The following is an 18,672-nucleotide window of genomic DNA, read 5'->3' on the forward strand; positions in this document are numbered from 1 at the left end:
ATTTGAGATAGTCTCACAGTAGATACTTCTTGTCTTAATGTGATGTGTGTGAGTATGGTTTTACGCCGCTTTCAGCAATAGCACAGCAATATCACAGCAATATCAGGCTGGGGGACAGCAGAACCTTTACCCTTGTGGAGAATCCAATCCGGGTCTTCGGCGTGACGAGTGAACGTTTTCTTCCACTTGGCTACCCCAACGCCCAATATATTTGCGCTTTGATCAACCATAATTAAACATTCGTCAATATGTTGGCAGGATGTTAATTTAAATCAAGTATCATCACCCCCTCACGACTTACTATATCTAAAACTAAAGTGGCTTTGTAGAGCAGGGTTCCTTTATTTGCAGTTATCCTTTCCAAACATACGACTCACCCATGTATATTGTCTTCCAGGCCTTCTTGATCGAGACGCTACACACCGTCGGCCTCGTCATCCTGGTCTTCTACGTCATACCAAGCTTCGAGCCGCTCATGGCGGGCTTGCTGATGCTCAACGTGGCCATCATTCCGGGCCTGCTGAAGATCTTTGAGGCAACCGATCTCAACAACGACGAAAGCAGCGAGGTGGTAAAATACAAGGAGGATGGGAAAGTTAGGATATGTATACGGACCATCTTCGACATCTTCATGGTCACGTTGCAGTGTGCTGTAGTAGTGGCGTGGTCGTACCTGGCCTACACAGTCAAAGATTCCCTATTGCTGGCAACCCTCATCCCAGTCTCACTTGTACTTGTATCCATCTCTTGGTGGGATAACTATGTCCACAAAAAGAGAAAGGGAGGTTCCACTGTATCTAACGGCAACTGCTTGGCAAGGCTAAAAGGATCTATCAGGAAGAGAGGATCCAAAATTTACTTTCTTACCTCACTATGGAAAATAGTCTTGACAATCGCCCTTCCTGCTGTGATTTTCTCCTGGGGTAGTAACAAGTGTGTCAGAGCGTTCTTTGTTCTGGAACCAACAGCAAGAAACTGCTCGGTGTTCCAGGACATCACCATTGCTGACTCTGCTCAGGAAGGGGCACCAACTGTCTCAGTGCCAAGCTGCCACCCATACCTACCCTTCATGGTGGCTACTGTCAACATTGTGTCGAGTATCCTGTGTTACAAGATCGGCAAGTCGGCCTGCAAGATTCTGGCTCAAGTATGGTGCTTTGCGATTCCCCTGCTTCTGTCAGTACCAGTTACTAGTGGCATCCTCATCAGCACCTACATGTTCAATGATGAGATCACAAGCTTTTTAGGTTGCAATGTTCCATGGATACCAGGTGTGAAGAACCACGATCTCTTTGACTTCCTGCTACAGTACACTGAAACGTACTGGCTCCCAGTCGGAATGGCTTCCTTCATCTCCCTGATCTACATCGCTGGACACATCTTCACACCCCGCTGCCCCAGGATGGCTAGCACAGAGAAGTACTTTTATATATTTTTCTTGTCATTTATATATATTGACACACTTCATACGAGGCACTGGTTGTCCATTTATCTATTGCGCCAAAAAATCGTGTAACTGAAATTTTGTTCAAAGTAGCCTTTAACACAACTCACTCGAGATACCATGTAACCAAGGTTGTCATGGTTTATCAATATGTATGACTTTCTCGGATGCGTTTGCTGGCCATTTTCCTGCATGATAACAATTACTTATGAAGTAGTGTGTAATCGCTTTTAATTATTAGGAAAGCGACAGGTGAACTGCCATACACACATACAGGTAAGCCCACTGGAACTCTTCACGAGGAGACAATCAGTTCTGATCTTCACGATGTCCATGTTCCAGACTGTTCCTGAAGCCCCTGTTCTGTGGAGTTCTGTTGGAGGAGTCAATCTTGCTCAATAGACGCAAGGACGATGAAGACCTTCAGGAACATGTGGTAGGTTATTCAGTCATCTTCAGGTGTAAGGCACTGATGTGTAATGCTCAGGGGCACTTGGGTATACAGTGAAACCTCATGTATGCAGCAGTCCGGATTAATAGGAATTCGCTCAAACTGATGTTTGTTACCACAATAGCAATAACGTCACGGGTAACTTAACCCTTTGTCTCCAGAATGGTGAGTTTACGAAACATCTGCTCTTCTGCTATTTCTTCAGCTAAAAGGTGGCTGGATCCCCTCTCATGAGAAGGCGTCCAGGGAAGTGCAGCCAGAAGAAGAGGAGGAAGTACTGTTAGATGCAAATAAGGCAAAGAAAAGAATTCGCACTGACACCACACCAATGATATATATCTGTGCAACGATGTGGCATGAGACGGAGAATGAAATGGTTCAAGTTCTCAAATCAATATTCAGGTAGAGCGGACGATGAATGCTAATTACATATGTATTATTACCTGTTCAATAAAAGACACCTCATCATTTGTTGACAAATAAAGTGTAATTTTTTTGTACACTCTTCAAAAAAAGAAACGCATAGGTGTTTTGAGAATTCCAATTAGATTTTTTCCCCCAGCAATCGTCATAAAGACAATTCTTATGTTTAATTCCCGTTAATCATGTCATATTTGTTGTGCATTGCGCACAAACACATCTCAAAATGTTTTTTTGTAAACGTTTATCAGTAAAAATGCAAATGATGCACGAAAATTTCTTTCAGAAAAAGTTTTCAGCACAATGCACGTGCAAAATGTTGGAACAAGAGTAGAGACACTGACTATAAAAGACAAAATTCATTACGAATTTTCTGACGTGAACGGAGATAGAAAAATGACAAGATTAACTGCAGCTGACCAAAATATCGACATTGGACGTTTGTAAGCAGGGGAGTCCCAGTCTGCCGTTGCAAGACACTTCAACGTTCACCAAAGCACCATATCTCGACTATGGGATCGATTTACCCGCACTAATTCGACTCAAGATCATCCCAGAAGTGGAAGACCAAGATTGACCACCCCTGCTCAGGATCGGTACATCCGGTTGCATCACCTTCGGAATCGATTTGCTACAGCAACGGACACTGCAGGACAAGTGTCTGGTATGCGAAGAATCTCCGACCAAAACATCAGAAATTGTCTGAGGGAAGTGGGAATGCGAGCGAGACGAGCAAAAGTTGGACCTGTCTTGCGACGTCTACACCGTCAACGACGTGTCCGGTGGTGCAACAGACTACAGGCATGGGATCTCAGGAACTGGCGACGCGTTTGTTTCAGCGATGAGTCAACTTCAACGACGGGATGGAAGACAACGTGTATACCGACGTCGACGTGAACGTTTTGCGCCGAACTGCGTTCGACAGGTGGATCGATTTGGTGGAGGGAGTGTCATGGTGTGGGGAGCCATAGCCTACACGGGTAGATCACAGTTAGTGGTTGTCCAGGGCAATCTTACAGCAAACCGATACATAGACCACATACTGCGTCCTCACCTCCTCCGAACTATGGACCGCCAGAGGGAGCTGTTCCAACATGACAACGCTCGGCCCCACACAGCACGTGCAACAGTTAATTTCCTTGTTAATGAGAACATCAATGTCCTTCCATGGCGGTCCAAATCGCCTGATCTCAATCCGATTGAACATTTGTGGGGCGAACTTGATCGTCAACGTCACCAGCGTCCCCATACACTGACACGACTCGCCAACGTCTTACAGGAGGAATGGCGAAGTATTCCCCACGAAAATATCCGACGACTTATGCAATCTGTGCCAAGGAGGTGTCGAGCAGTGACGGCTGCAAGAGGTGGTGTGACCAGGTCCTGACCATGACACCCCGTTTTGGCTAGACATGTGCAATGACTGAACTGAATTAATGCTGACAATGACGAAAATGCTTTTGTCGATCACTGTGTCAATTTCATTTGATTGTGTTCACGCATATTCTGTGTAGATACTCTTACATCCCCTTAATAAATATCATTATTTTTAACTATGCGTTTCTTTTTTTGAAGAGTGTATTTCTTTAATAAATATAGTGACCAATGCTTGTCATCGCACCCAATTGCGTAGATCTATGGTGTCAATCACCGGATTCTCTTGTCCAGACTCGATTATTTCCAGACCGCCGCCATATTGCTGAATGCGGCGTTAAACAACAAACAAACAAACAAATCATTATTATTATAAGTAGTAGTAATATTGCATCTTCCAGATTGGACACGGATCAAAGTGCGCGCCGTACTGCCCAAGTGTACTTTGAAATTGAAGATCCTGATTACTATGAATTTGAAGGTAAAACATGTTATTAAAATGATGAATCATAATTCTCTTTGCTAGTTACACATAACGGATATACGTTTGGAATATATATTCCAGCGGGGTGGACTTAAAGATGTCTTTTTCCCCATTTTATGGTCATTTTCAGCTCATATCTTCTTTGACGACGCATTCGGCCCGCACCTCCATGATGAGTACGAGTATCAGGCTAACGACTTCGTGAAACAGCTTGTCCGAGTTATCAACATTGCTGCCAGGTATGCATAGATTCGTCACAGTGAGTCGGAGATCGTTACAGTTAAAATAGTTCGAGAGAAGCAGAGGGAGAACATAAACGATAGTGTTTGTGTTTTCACTGTACTTTCCTTTGGAATAGCAATACTCCTTTCGGGTGTATAACTTCTTGTCCTTATGTAAGTCTTTACAAGATGTAACCTATTAATAATCCATTAGTAACCGTATTTTATCTGCAGCCTTATATGTTGTTGATATACTTATTGTACGATGGTAAGGAAGCCCGATGGTAAAGTGTTCGCTCGTCACGTCAAAGATACGGGTTCGATTCCCTTAATCAATATAATATGTCCCCCGTCGTGAAATCGCAGGAATTTAATAAACGCGGTGTACATCAATAACTCAATTGGTTCATTTTAGTGTACACATTATAGTCACCAATAGTCAATACCTGCGGTTAGATATATGTATAATTGCTTGTGATCTCTCTTCCAGTGCTGTACACAACACCGTGATGCAGATTCCGGCCCCCACCCGTATCCCGACCCCTTTCGGGGGTCGCCTGGTGTGGAAACTCCCCGGCGGAAACACAATCACCGCCCACCTCAAGGATAAAGTAAAGATTAGACACAGGAAGAGATGGAGTCAGGTATGGGGATGTGTTGAGATGTTCATAGAGTTGCGCCCAGCTGAAGTAATGCAATAATGACAATAAAACTTTCTGTTACTTGTTGTTTCTGTGAAGGAGATGTACACGTACTTGTTGTTTCTGTGAAGGAGATGTACACGTACTTGTTGTTTCTGTGAAGGTGATGTACATGTACTTGTTGTTTCTGTGAAAGAGATGTACATGTACTTGTTGTTTCTTTGAAGGAGATGTACATGTACTTATTGTTGCTGTGAAAGAGATGTACATGTACTTGTGATGTACATGTACTTGTTGTTTCTTTGAAGGAGATGTACATGTACTTGTTGTTTCTGTGAAGGCGATGTACATGTACTTGTTGTTTCTGTGAAGGCGATGTACATGCACTTGTTGTTTCTGTGAAGGCGATGTACATGTACTTGTTGTTTCTGTGAAGGCGATGTACATGTACTTGTTGTTTCTGTGAAGGCGATGTACATGCACTTGTTGTTTCTTTGAAGGCGATGTACATGTACTTGTTGTTTCTTTGAAGGCGATGTACATGCACTTGTTGTTGCTGCGAAGGCGATGTACATGCACTTGTTGTTTCTTTGAAGGCGATGTACATGTACTTGTTGTTTCTTTGAAGGCGATGTACATGCACTTGTTGTTGCTGCGAAGGCGATGTACATGCACTTGTTGTTTCTTTGAAGGTGATGTACATGCACTTGTTGTTTCTGTGAAGGCGATGTACATGTACTTGTTGTTTCTGAGAAGGCGATGTACATGCACGTGTTGTTTCTGTGAAGGCGATGTACATGCACTTGTTGTTTCTGTGAAGGTGATGTACATGCACTTGTTGTTTCTTTGAAGGCGATGTACATGCACGTGTTGTTTCTGTGAAGGCGATGTACATGCACTTGTTGTTTCTGTGAAGGTGATGTACATGTACTTGTTGTTTCTGTGAAGGTAATGTATATGTACGTGTTGTTTCTGTGAAGGTAATGTACACGTACTTGTTGTTTCTGTGAAGGAAATGTACATGTACTTGTTGTTTATGTGAAGGTGATGTACATGTACTTGTTGTTTCTGTGAAGGTGATGTACATGTACTTGTTGTTTCTGTGAAGGTGATCTACATATACATGTACGTGTTGCCGTGAAGGTGATGTACACGTGCTTATTGTTACTGTGAATCTGATGTACATGAATTTATTCTTTCTTTGAAAGTGATGAACACATACTTATTGTTTCTCTAAAGGTGATGTACATGTACTACTTCCTGGGCTACCAGCTGGTGTCGGAGAAAATGGCTCTGAAACGTAAGAAGATCCGCGCCGAGAACACATTCCTGTTGGCCTTGGATGGGGATGTAGACTTCCAGCCAGACGCGCTGCAAGTCCTGGTGGACAGGATGAAGAAGAGCATCAACCTGGGGGCTGCCTGTGGCAGGATACACCCCATCGGCAACGGTACAAGCAATGTTACCCCCGTAACAAAGCTATATACTGTATAAAGTGAACCCTTGTTGATTCGGAAACCCTGGCTCCCGGAGTTGTGCTCGGCATCCGGACGGCTATATACAATGTATACTAGTTGTTACAGAGAGAGAAATTACTTCTTTAAAACATTGGTTAAACTGGACATTCGTTAATCCGGACGATTTGCCAGGGTGCCGACTTGAAAAAATGAGGTTTCACTGAATATGTAACCCATGCACCATAACGGTATCTGGCATCATACTAAGATTGCTTCGTTGAAAAGACCACGTGCTGATCCGGGTTCAGAATTGATCCTTAGTACATTTGTGTTGTCGTAAGAGAACGGATGGTTACAATACTATGCGATTTGGCTGATTGTGTTATCGTGCCCTGGTGGTGTGATCACCCAGCTTAACATGTATCAATGTCATTCTTCTACTTTATGCATGGTCTCTGTTTAGGTGTTAGATCAGAACTAGTTACAGGCTTGTCCTGCACAAGGTCACACGCGTGAGTAGGGCTTGCCTCATACAAACTGCTCCCTTTATTCAGGCCCAATGGTGTGGTACCAGAAGTTTGAGTATGCCGTCAGTCACTGGCTTCAAAAGTCAACCGAACACATGTTGGGGTGCGTCTTGTGCAGCCCTGGATGCTTCAGTTTATTCCGGGGATCTGCTCTCATGGATGACAACATTATGAGGAGATATACAACCCCGCCCACTGAACCCCGGCACTATGTTCAGTATGATCAAGGTACTGTCACTATGTTCGGGATGTCCAAGGTACTGTCACTATGTTCAGTATGTCCAAGGTACTGTCACTATGTTGAGTATGGTCAAGGTACTGTCACTATGTTCAGTATGGTCAAGGTACTGTCACTATTTTCAGTATGATCAAGGTACTGGCACTATGTTCAGGATGTCCAAGATATTGTCACTATGTTCAGCATGATCAAGGTACTGTCACTATGTTCAGTATGGTCAAGGTACTGTCACTATGTTCAGTATGGTCAAGGTACTGTCACTATGTTCAGTATGGTCAAGGTACTGTCACTATGTTCAGTATGGTCAAGGTACTGTCACTGTGTTCAGTATGATCAAGGTACTGTCACTATGTTCAGTATGGTCAAGGTACTGTCACTATGTTCAGTATGATCAAGGTACTGTCACTATGTTCAGTATGATCAAGGTACTGTCACTATGTTCAGTATAAACAACGTACTGTCACTATGTTCAGTATGATCAAGGTACTGTCACTATGTTCAGTATGGTCAAGGTACTGTCACTATGTTCAGTATGATCAAGGTACTGTCACTATGTTCAGTATGGTCAAGGTACTGTCACTATGTTCAGTATGGTCAAGGTATTGTCACTATGTTCGGTATGGTCAAGGTACTGTCACTATGTTCAGTATGGTCAAGGTACTGTCACTATGTTCAGTATGGTCAAGGTACTGTCACTATGTTCAATATGACCAAGGTATGGTCACTATGTTCAGTATGGTCAAGGTACTGTCACTATGTTCAGTATGACCAAGGTACGGTCACTATGTTCAGTATGGTCAAGGTACTGTCACTATGTTCAGTATGATCAAGGTACTGTCACTATGTTCAGTATGATCAAGGTACTGTCACTATGGTCAGTATGGCCAAGGAATTGTCACTATGTTCAGTATGACCAAGGTATTGTCACTATGTTCAGTATGATCAAGGTACTGTCACTATGTTCAGTATGTCCAAGGTACTGTCACTATGTTCAGTATGATCAAGGTACTGTCACTATGTTCAGTATGATCAAGGTACTTTCACTATGTTCAGTATGGCCAAGGTATTGTCACTATGTTCAGTATGACCAAGGTACGGTCACTATGTTCAGTATGGTCAAGGTACTGTCACTATGTTCAGTATGACCAAGGTACGGTCACTATGTTCAGTATGACCAAGGTACTGTCACTATGTTCAGTATGGTCTAGGTACTGTCACTATGTTCAGTATGATCAAGGTACTGTCACTATGTTCAGTATGATCAAGGTACTGTCACTATGTTCAGTATGGCCAAGGTATTGTCACTATGTTCAGCATGACCAAGGTACGGTCACTATGTTCAGTATGGTCAAGGTACTGTCACTATGTTCAGTATGACCAAAGTACGGTCACTATGTTCAGTATGGTCAAGGTACTGTCACTATGTTCAGTATGATCAAGGTACTGTCACTATGTTCAGTATGATCAAGGTACTGTCACTATGTTCAGTATGGCCAAGGAATTGTCACTATGTTCAGTATGACCAAGGTATTGTCACTATGTTCAGTATGATCAAGGTACTGTCACTATGTTCAGTATGTCCAAGGTACTGTCACTATGTTCAGTATGATCAAGGTACTGTCACTATGTTCAGTATGGTCAAGGTACTGTCACTATGTTCAGTATGGTCAAGGTATTGTCACTATGTTCAGTATGATCAAGGTACTGTCACTATGTTCAGTATGATGAAGGTACTGTCACTATGTTCAGTATGGTCAAGGTACTGTCACTATGTTCAGTATGGTCAAGGTACTGTCACTATGTTCAATATGGTCAAGGTACTGTCACTATGTTCAGTATGATCAAGGTACTGTCACTATGTTCAGTATGATCAAGGTACTGTCACTATGTTCGGTATGGTCAAGGGATTGTCACTATGTTCAGTATGACCAAGGTACTGTCACTATGTTCAGTATGATCAAGGTACTGTCACTATGTTCAGTATGATCAAGGAACTGTCACTATGTTCAGTATGATCAAGGTACTGTCACTATGTTCAGTATGGTCAAGGTACTGTCACTATGTTCAATATGACCAAGGTACTGTCACTATGTTCAGTATGGTCAAGGTACTGTCACTATATTGAGTATGGTCAAGGTACTGTCACTATGTTCAGTATGGTCAAGGTACTGTCACTATGTTCAGTATGATCAAGGTACTGTCACTATGTTCGTTATGGTCAAGGTACTGTCACTATGTTCGTTATGGTCAAGGTACTGTCACTATGTCCGGTATGATCAAGGTACTGTCACTATGTTCAGTATGGTCAAGGTACTGTCACTATGTTCAGTATGGTCAAGGTACTGTCACTATGTTCAGTATGGCCAAGGTACTGTCACTATGTTTAGTATGATCAAGGTACTGTCACTATGTTCAGTATGGTCAAGGTTTTTGTCACTATGTTCAGTATGACCAAGGTACTGTCACTATGTTCAGTATAGTCAAGGTACTGTCACTAGGTTCAGTATGATCAAGGTACTGTCACTATGTTCATTATGACCAAGGTACTGTCACTATGTTCAGTATGATCAAGGTACTGTCACTTTGTTCAGTATGGTCAAGGTACTGTCACTATGTTCAGTATGGCCAAGGTATTGTCACTATGTTCAGTATGACCAAGGTACTGTCACTATGTTCAGTATGGTCAAGGTACTGTCACTATGTTCAGTATGATCAAGGTACTGTCACTATGTTCAGTATGGTCAAGGTACTGTCACTATGTTCAGTATGGTCATGGTACTGTCACTTTGTTCAGTATGATCAAGGTACTGTCACTTTGTTCAGTATGGTCAAGGTACTGTCACTATGTTCAGTATGGTCAAGGTACTGTCACTATGTTCAGTATGGTCAAGGTACTGTCACTATGTTCAGTATGATCAAGGTACTGTCACTATGTTCAGTATAGTCAAGGTATTGTCACTATGTTCAGTATGACCAAGGTACTGTCACTATGTTCAGTATGATCAAGGCACTGTCACTATGTTCAGTATGGTCAAGGTACTGTCACTATGTTCAATATGACCAAGGTACTGTCACTATGTTCAGTATGGTCAAGGTACTGTCACTATGTTCAGTATGATGAAGGTACTGTCACTATGTTCAGTATGATCAAGGAACTGTCACTATGTTCAGTATGATCAAGGTACTGTCACTATGTTCAGTATGGTCAAGGTATTGTCACTATGTTCAGTATGACCAAGGTACTGTCACTATGTTGAGTATGATCAAGGCACTGTCACTATATTGAGTATGGTCAAGGTACTGTCACTATGTTCAGTATGGTCAAGGTATTGTCACTATGTTCAGTATGATCAGGGTACTGTCACTATGTTCGTTATGGTCAAGGTACTGTCACTATGTTCGTTATGGTCAAGGTACTGTCACTATGTTCGTTATGGTCAAGGTACTGTCATTATGTTCAGTATGGTCAAGGTACTGTCACTATGTTCAGTATGATCAAGGTACTGTCAATATGTTCAGTATGATCAAGGTATTGTCACTATGTTCGTTATGGTGAAGGTATTGTCACTATGTTTAATATGACAAGGTACTGTCACTATTTTCAGTATGGTCAAGGTACTGTCACTATGTTCAGTATGGTCAAGGTACTGTCACTATGTTCAGTATGGTCAAGGTACTGTCACTATGTTCATTATGATCAAGGTACTGTCACTATGTTCGGTATGGTCAAGGTATTGTCACTATGTTCAATATGACCAAGGTACTGTCACTATGTTCAGTATGGTCAAGGTACTGATGAATCCTTCAATCAGCATTGTCCATCGTCCTGTATCAATTTGTCCTGAATACAGGAGAGGACCGCTGGCTGTGCACCCTCCTGCTGCAGAGGGGCTACAGAGTGGAGTACTGTGCTGCGTCTGACTCCTACACGTTTGCTCCGGAAGGCTTCTTCGAGTTCTTCAATCAGCGGCGCCGCTGGACACCTTCCACCATGGCCAACATTCTGGACCTGGTGATGGACTGGAAGAGAACATCCCAGAACAACGAGGACATCTCCATCATGTTCATGCTGTACCAGATGTTCCTCTTTTCCTTCTCAGTCATCACTCCAGGGACCATCTTCATGCTCATCGTGGGGGCATTATCCACTGCCTACCCGTACGTAATTTGTTCTGTTGAGTTAGTGAGCGAGGTTGTTTTGTTTTGCCGCTTAGCAAAATGCCAGGGGTTCATTCGAAGGACGGAGACCAACGGATTTTTCCCTAATCCCCTACTGGGACGTCGTGCGAATTTTTCTCAAAATCAGTGAAGCAGGCTCAATCCGGATTAAGAGGACAGTCGTGTGCATAGCAAAGAGTAAATAATTAGTGTTAACAAAATGTGTTATTACATATGCGTATACATTGATATACATCACAGTTTATTTTGATCATATGTTATTACAATGTCCATATACAAATACACACTCAAACAAGGTGTATATATTTAGCTGGTCCTTCACGGGCGAGACTTCTGAGTTAATTTAAATGTCAATACACACCGAGACGGACTATGAGCTAAATAATTATAGCTCACAAGAGGCCCCCCAGTTTCAATCCATTAAAGCAACAACAGTTAAGTCGATCTAGCATCAAAGAATACCGCACTGGAACATCGTGCGAATAATTTTGGTGAACAGTTCGACGTTCTGCGAATACCCCATTCTAGCATACAACTGCCGAGAATCTAACAATAAGCCTGACACAGTGTACCCATGTCAAACCCATGTGATGTGCGAACATGGGACCCACTACACAGCCAATCATCACATTGTTTAGTCTGCATGGTCGGCGTCCCGTCATTTAGTGGCTGTGACAAATAGGTGTTTCGGTAACTCTACAATAAAGTGTATTCTATCAATGACTGTTAAATATTTTCATAATTCTATCTACACTTTGCATATCATGCTAAATCAGATATCTCCATTACTGAACTTGTTTATTGCAGAACTATTCCTCTCTATGGCTCCCTTATCATCAACTTGATACCAATCGTCATTTTTGTGCTTCTATGTTTCAAAACAAGCACCGACGTACAGGTAAGACCTACATCCTTCCAATCTACACCCACTGAAGAGCAAAAGAAACTATACCTCTCAGTTGATTTTATCATACGTTTGATTTTCAATTGAAAATATCTGAAGTTATCGATATAAAAAGAATTGAACTGTACTGGCGCTTGGTCAACATAGTTTTAGTTTTATATTGCTTTTCTTGGCACAAAGTTTTCATTTTAAACAAGGTGTGGGTCATGTGGTTGCAAATTCATGTCTTACTCACGTTTGCATGACCTTTAAACCAATTACCCAGCCACAGAATACATTCTACATATTGTTGCAGGATTGAGTACTGGTTAGTTATACATGATCAAATTAAACAACAGTTATTTCTATTTTCAATTATATCAACAACAAAAACCTCGGTATACTTTCTTTTGCCCCTCGAACTCTTGTACTGACTAAGACAGCACAATTCTCTGAGTGCCAGAATCCCATGTTCATTGGTTAGAAGCATTCATTTGCACTGACTATGGTTCTTGGCGTGAATACGTGTGCTTGTGGATTTCATCATACCGAATACGGATGCGACCAGCACCTCATTCCTGCCAAAATGCACGTCTTGACGTAGCTGTTATAAGCGGCGTAAAACCCACACTGATTATAATCAATATATCATATATGTTGTGAGACAGTACTCATGTAATATTTACAGGTTATTATCATGTATAAAATGAACTGTAGATTACCTGATTGGAATTTGATGTTAAGGATAAAACACTCCTCCTCGGTTTTAGTTTAAAATGTAAAACCGTATCTCATCTATTTGAAATGGGCTATTATTGGTTCCAGTTGTCGTTCGCCTCCCTGGTGTCGATTGTCTACAGTCTCCTGATGATGGTGGTTTTGGTGGGTATTCTACAGCAGGTTGCACGAAGTGGATTCTGCTCTGTGTCTACAATCTTCTTGATTGGAGTCGCGGGGATCTATGTCACGTCCGCCTTCTTGCACCCCCAGGAGTTCTGGTGCATCATACATGGGGGCCTGTACTTCCTCTCAATACCATCAATGTCAGTGCTGATGATGATATTCTCTCTCGGGAATCTTCAGAACGTATCTTGGGGAACTCGGGAGGTAAAAACTGCTGCTCCACCTCCTCAGCAACAACAGCAGCAACAGAAGCAACAACAACCCAGTACAAATAAAAAGAATTTGGTTCAACAGTGGCTTGGAAAGATTGCCGAGGGGACTCCAGGGGAATCTGATTACGGATTTTCCTTCGGTAACTTGTTCAGATGTGTCTGCTGCCCTTCTAACCCAGGGGTGAAAAATGAAGACCTCAAGTTCAAAGCCATCCTACAGCGTTTGGATGACCTCGACGAGCGCAGGACTGAAATGACTCGAAGTGGTGTTGATTCTCTCGATTCCTTCAATAATCCTGCTCCTGAAGCTACACCGTTCTCTGACATTGCTGGTCAATTTGAAGGAGCTGTGGACAAAGGTAATGGAGCATTCTTATCTGTAATAACCAGGAATCGTTTGGAGGGCGTAGGACCTTGCTGTACACAGCTGCTGTGTTTAGAGCAGTTAAACGCGTTATTGATTATTTTTTATGCCAGGCAGTGTATGAATTAGTTTCCAAAGTTGAATGGTCAGAAGAGCTTGTTAAAAACAAAGTTGCAAGACCTCATCATATATTACTAGCCCTACTTTATGGAGGCCGACGTTTGCAATATGTATTAACATAGTCTTGGAATTATTATACTAATCAACGGCGAAGCTGAAAAGTTGCTTGGTACTATACCTTTGTGTGACGTTTGTGGTGGTTCTTAGTCCCTCACATGCGAATGACGCATGTACGTGCACATCAGTCATGATCATAATCATAAAAACCCAATTTATTACTTCACATGTTTCCGATGAACTACGAAATGACAACTTGCTTTGACATTAAATAACACCATACCTGACCAGATGATTCGTAGAAAATACCTGAAATAAATGAGTATTGGCTATAATTTTCAACTAGACAGTCAGGCTAGCTTTACGGAGATGTTACTAGCCCAATTTAAAAGTCACTGGCATTTGGTTAGCGGGCAGGCTGCTGTTTCGAACAGTGGTGACAGGTACATAGACAGCCGTAAAATAAAGACTGAACATTGTTATAGAATACTTATTATTTGCGTTTTATTCTTCAGTCAATCCAGTATTCGATGAGGAAAAGAAGATGGTGAGAAATGAGCTGAGAGACCCCTACTGGATGGAGGATGAAGATATTTTAGCAGGACCTAAGGAGCTGGTGAATGATGAAGAGATACGCTTTTGGAATGAACTCATCGGGAAGTACCTATTTCCGCTGGACAAAGATGAAAAGAATGAGAAGAAAATGAAAGAAGGCCTTTTGGAATTGAGGAATACCGTGTGTCTCGCCTTTCTTCTCATCAACGCCCTTTTCATAATCCTTCTGTTTGCCCTGGAGTCAGTGGCCGAGTACACTCCACAGCTGAAGATATCAATACCTTGTAATGATGATAACGTAACACCCGAGCAAATACAGCCAATATCAGTTGCATTCACTCTCGTGTTCGGGGTCATGCTTACTATACAGTTCATTGCAATGATGTTCCACAGATATTCTACGTTCTTACACATCGCTGCTATAACTAAGATTGATTTGTTCAGGGGCAAGCTGGATATATCCAAGGAAAGTGACAGGAAGCCCACCGTTGAGGAGACCATCAACCTTGTCCGGGATATGCAGCTGATCAGGGATGATGACACATTATCCACAGTCAGTGCCGACGAACTGCCCCCTGATTACTCAGATGAGGATGAGGAGGGTTCTGGGAAGAAAGGCAGAGGAAGGGAGTTGTGGGGGAAGATGAGAGAACGCAAAAAGGGAATTCGAGCCCATCATACACTGAACAGAGCTTTTGTGGAAAACTTCAAGAAACTGGTAACAAAAATGGAAGAGGAAGAGCCACAGCAAAATTCAAAAGAGGAAGCTGAGAAGGAAGCGGGTAAAAGATTTAAAGGCTTTGAACGTAAATCTCTGTATACTATTGTCAAAATGGTCCAATCGAATGAAGCCTTTAAAGATAAGGTAAAGGATAAGGGACAGAAATGGCAGGATATTATGAAAAAACTGAACGTTGACAAACAACTTCATAGTAAGCAACCGATGTCCTTTGCTGACATTGTGAAAACACGGCTTAGACAGAAGAGACAAGAGCAAGGGCTGGCACCTCAACCACTCGGTTCACAGGTCACGAGACGATCTGCTTTACATCCAGCTGACAAGGCAGATGGAAATGCTTCAAATCGGGTCAGTCTTAGCGACCCTTATGGCGAGGAAGCCAGTCCAAATAGGCCAACATCGTCAAGCAGCCAAGATCCTGTAACAAGCAGCCCAAAGCCAAGGCTGAAATCATTTGCCATGCGGGCACTTGCAGCTGAAAAGAAGGATGCGTCGCCTCCTTCATTTGATGGCGAATCTTCTATCCGTCGAATTGTTCGGCAGAGCCGACAACGAACAGTGGAGCCGGAAGCGGAAATGACGTTACAGACTCCAGCCGCACCAGGTGATGAGTGGCCGGATGAAACTCGATATGCTGCCCGGTCACGAGGCTCCTCGCCCCAGAGAGGAACACATGGGGCTGACACTCTCTTTTAGACCACCGTCTTGCCGCTGACAACCATCTGGTCTATAGGCGCTGACTCTCTATCGGGTTTCTAACAAAGCCAAAGTATCGCCAATATGCCACGGGTTTCCTGGTTATTATAACATCAGAACAAATACTTCTAGACTAGACTAGACTTCTTGAGAAATTACGTTGGTTTTAATAGTATTATATCGAAACTGGGGAAAAGGATTTAAAGATTTACCTTCGTCCTATTTGTCAAGGATTGGCTAACTCTGTGTATGCTTTCAACACTCTAGATCGTGTGTACTAACTGCCCTGGACTCTCTTGGGACTCCACATCGGTCCCATATGTGTTCTTATTTTATTTCATAAAACCTTTCGTTACAAATCCAATTTTTAAAACCAATCAGATTGCGGTTAAGTTAGACTATTTTATATTCATAAAAAATAGCTTTGTGATGTTCTTACAGTCAGACAGACAGAAAGTTTATTCAGTAATTTAGGCATCAAGGCCCATAGTACAATGCATAGTGGACATTTACATTTGTCACGTGATGTACAAGATTAGATTTTAAATCTAGTTACACATTCCTCATTATAAAGACATGTTTTAAGAATACAGAAACATCAAGGATCATATCATGTTTTTAGCAGAGTTTAGCAGATTTATCATTATCTGACTGTCTTTAAAAATACCTTGTAACATGGGGAGAAATTTATACCTTAAATGGGAATATGTTTCACATATAAGTAAGACATGGTATTCATCTTCTACTTCTCCGGATGAACAGTTTGTACAAACAGAGCTCACAATATCACCGTCTTTGGACCTGCGACATACAGTTACATTAAAATTGTGGAATGAAATTCTAAGTTTACAATAAGCCCTTATTAAACTTTTATCATTTAAACAAGTTAAATATCTTTCATTTTGTAACAATGATTTTACTTTGCTGTTATTGCTAAGATAAAGTGATTCAGAAATAATTTGGTGCCACTGTTGACAAAAATATATCCTTAAGTCTTTGCTTCAATGAATATAAAAAAAAATGTAGATCTCCCACATCTTGGGAAATCCATACATGTGAAAAGCCACTGACAAATACTAGATTTCTCACTTCTGAAGCCCAATTATTTGTACCACTATCATCAAGTACCTTTAACATTTTGTAACACTGATATGGATATCTGTCAGGCATTATTCTAAGTAACTTAACCCAATACTTAATCACCCTTAATTGGCTGGCTACAAAAATATTACTACGGCCTGTTTCACCAAGGATTGCCTTGTTTGAGACAAACTTACCAACACCGAGAAAATATTTGAAAGTGTGAACTTTTTCATTTGCAGCGTAATACTTAGCACCCCATATATCAGAACCATACAAAAGTATAGGCATAATTTTGCCTTCAAAATTGTGAAAAAAGACACACAACTATTTTTCCTGAATACATTATAAAGAGGCATAATGGCTTTCGACGCCTGAACAGCTAACTGTTCTTACAGTGGATGTTTTGTGTTAACAATAACCCGTTCATATTAAATGACACACCTTTAGTATAATATGTTCTTCTAAGCCTGCCCCTCCCCCCCCATTCTCTCTCTCTCTCTCTCCCATTCTCTCTCTCTCTCCCTCTCTCTGTGGGTGTTCGGGTGTTCCAAAGTATTATATTTTTAAGCAGATCTTCAAACTCCTGTAGTATTATTAAACTACACGTGTATATCCTTGCTCATGTACTGAACTGTGATCTCATATGTATTTGATTATCTGGTATAATGGAGCTCTTCTTCACTTTCATTCAACATATCACTGTTTGTAAAGCAGATCCAAGGGAGATGTATACAGCAGGAACTAAAACCTGTACCTAATGACAAAATGGCCCATCAATCTCTCTCTCAGTATGAAAGTCATTTCTAGTTTTCTTGTACATTGTAGTGGAATTGTTTTATTACGCTGTAATGACTTGTATTCACTCCCTTATTTTATTCAATAAAATATATCAAACTAATCTGTGTACAAAACGTCCCCTATATAAATCAAAGCCCCACAAGGCAAACATGTGTTTGTGTGTAGCTGAAATACTTTATGGGGCTACGAGTGGCCCAGGCGTCTGAGGCGCCGCAATTCGCAGCGGTGAGTTGCGTCCTTGGGCATACCAGAAACCTATGATCGTGGATTCGAATTCTGGTTCGCCACGATTATGTTTCTAGGTCTGACCACACCCGTGCTCGTGGGTTTCACCAAAGTGGTAAACGTCTGAGCCCTGCATCACTTCGGGCTTTCCTCCCACATTAAGCTGACACACCGTGAAATAACTGGAATACTGTTAAAAGCGGCCTTAAACCCAATTCACTCACTGGAATACTTAGTACGATGCTTGAAAACCTTGCTTATTCAATACATCGGTGCATGTTGATAGTGAGCAAGCCCCAACTCTGCCTAAGCAGGTGTGTGTGTGTAACCTCCAAAACAGCATCTGGTTCCTCCGAGATCTCCAGGTCACTCCCGAATACCCGGATGAAAAAGGCGCACCACAATAACACTGTTAGCGCGTCAAACACAACTGTATGAAACATTCGTAAAATATATGGTGTCGTGCGCTCTACGAGTTGAACAGTGCAGTTGTTTTTATTCACTGGAACTTGTTTTAATGTAACAATGAAATACTGTTCAAGGCCGCGTTAAATCATGTTTTACATTCATTCACTTTTCTGAGACAGATCACTGATGTTGC

At 41.8% G+C, this 18,672-nt stretch overlaps 1 protein-coding gene across 1 annotated transcript in view; it reads left to right on the forward strand.

The window, feature by feature from the left end:
• The window catches only part of LOC124132179 (chitin synthase chs-2-like), a 37,270-nt gene extending 19,324 nt beyond the window's left edge, over positions 1–17,946 (forward strand). The window contains exons 4-15 of the mRNA XM_048381754.1: positions 398–1,419; positions 1,787–1,880; positions 2,101–2,297; positions 4,091–4,170; positions 4,304–4,412; positions 4,885–5,038; positions 6,275–6,485; positions 7,047–7,247; positions 11,109–11,415; positions 12,244–12,334; positions 13,145–13,793; positions 14,491–17,946. Of these exons, the coding sequence (XP_048237711.1) occupies positions 398–1,419; positions 1,787–1,880; positions 2,101–2,297; positions 4,091–4,170; positions 4,304–4,412; positions 4,885–5,038; positions 6,275–6,485; positions 7,047–7,247; positions 11,109–11,415; positions 12,244–12,334; positions 13,145–13,793; positions 14,491–15,965 (4,590 nt within the window). The 3' untranslated portion in view covers positions 15,966–17,946. The remainder of the gene's footprint in view (positions 1–397; positions 1,420–1,786; positions 1,881–2,100; positions 2,298–4,090; positions 4,171–4,303; positions 4,413–4,884; positions 5,039–6,274; positions 6,486–7,046; positions 7,248–11,108; positions 11,416–12,243; positions 12,335–13,144; positions 13,794–14,490) is intronic.
• Positions 17,947–18,672: the final 726 nt, after the last annotated feature.

Source organism: Haliotis rufescens, unplaced genomic scaffold, assembly GCF_023055435.1.
Source record: "Haliotis rufescens isolate VD_foot unplaced genomic scaffold, xgHalRufe1.0.p SCAF_4, whole genome shotgun sequence".
NCBI classification, from domain to species: Eukaryota; Metazoa; Mollusca; class Gastropoda; order Lepetellida; family Haliotidae; genus Haliotis; species Haliotis rufescens.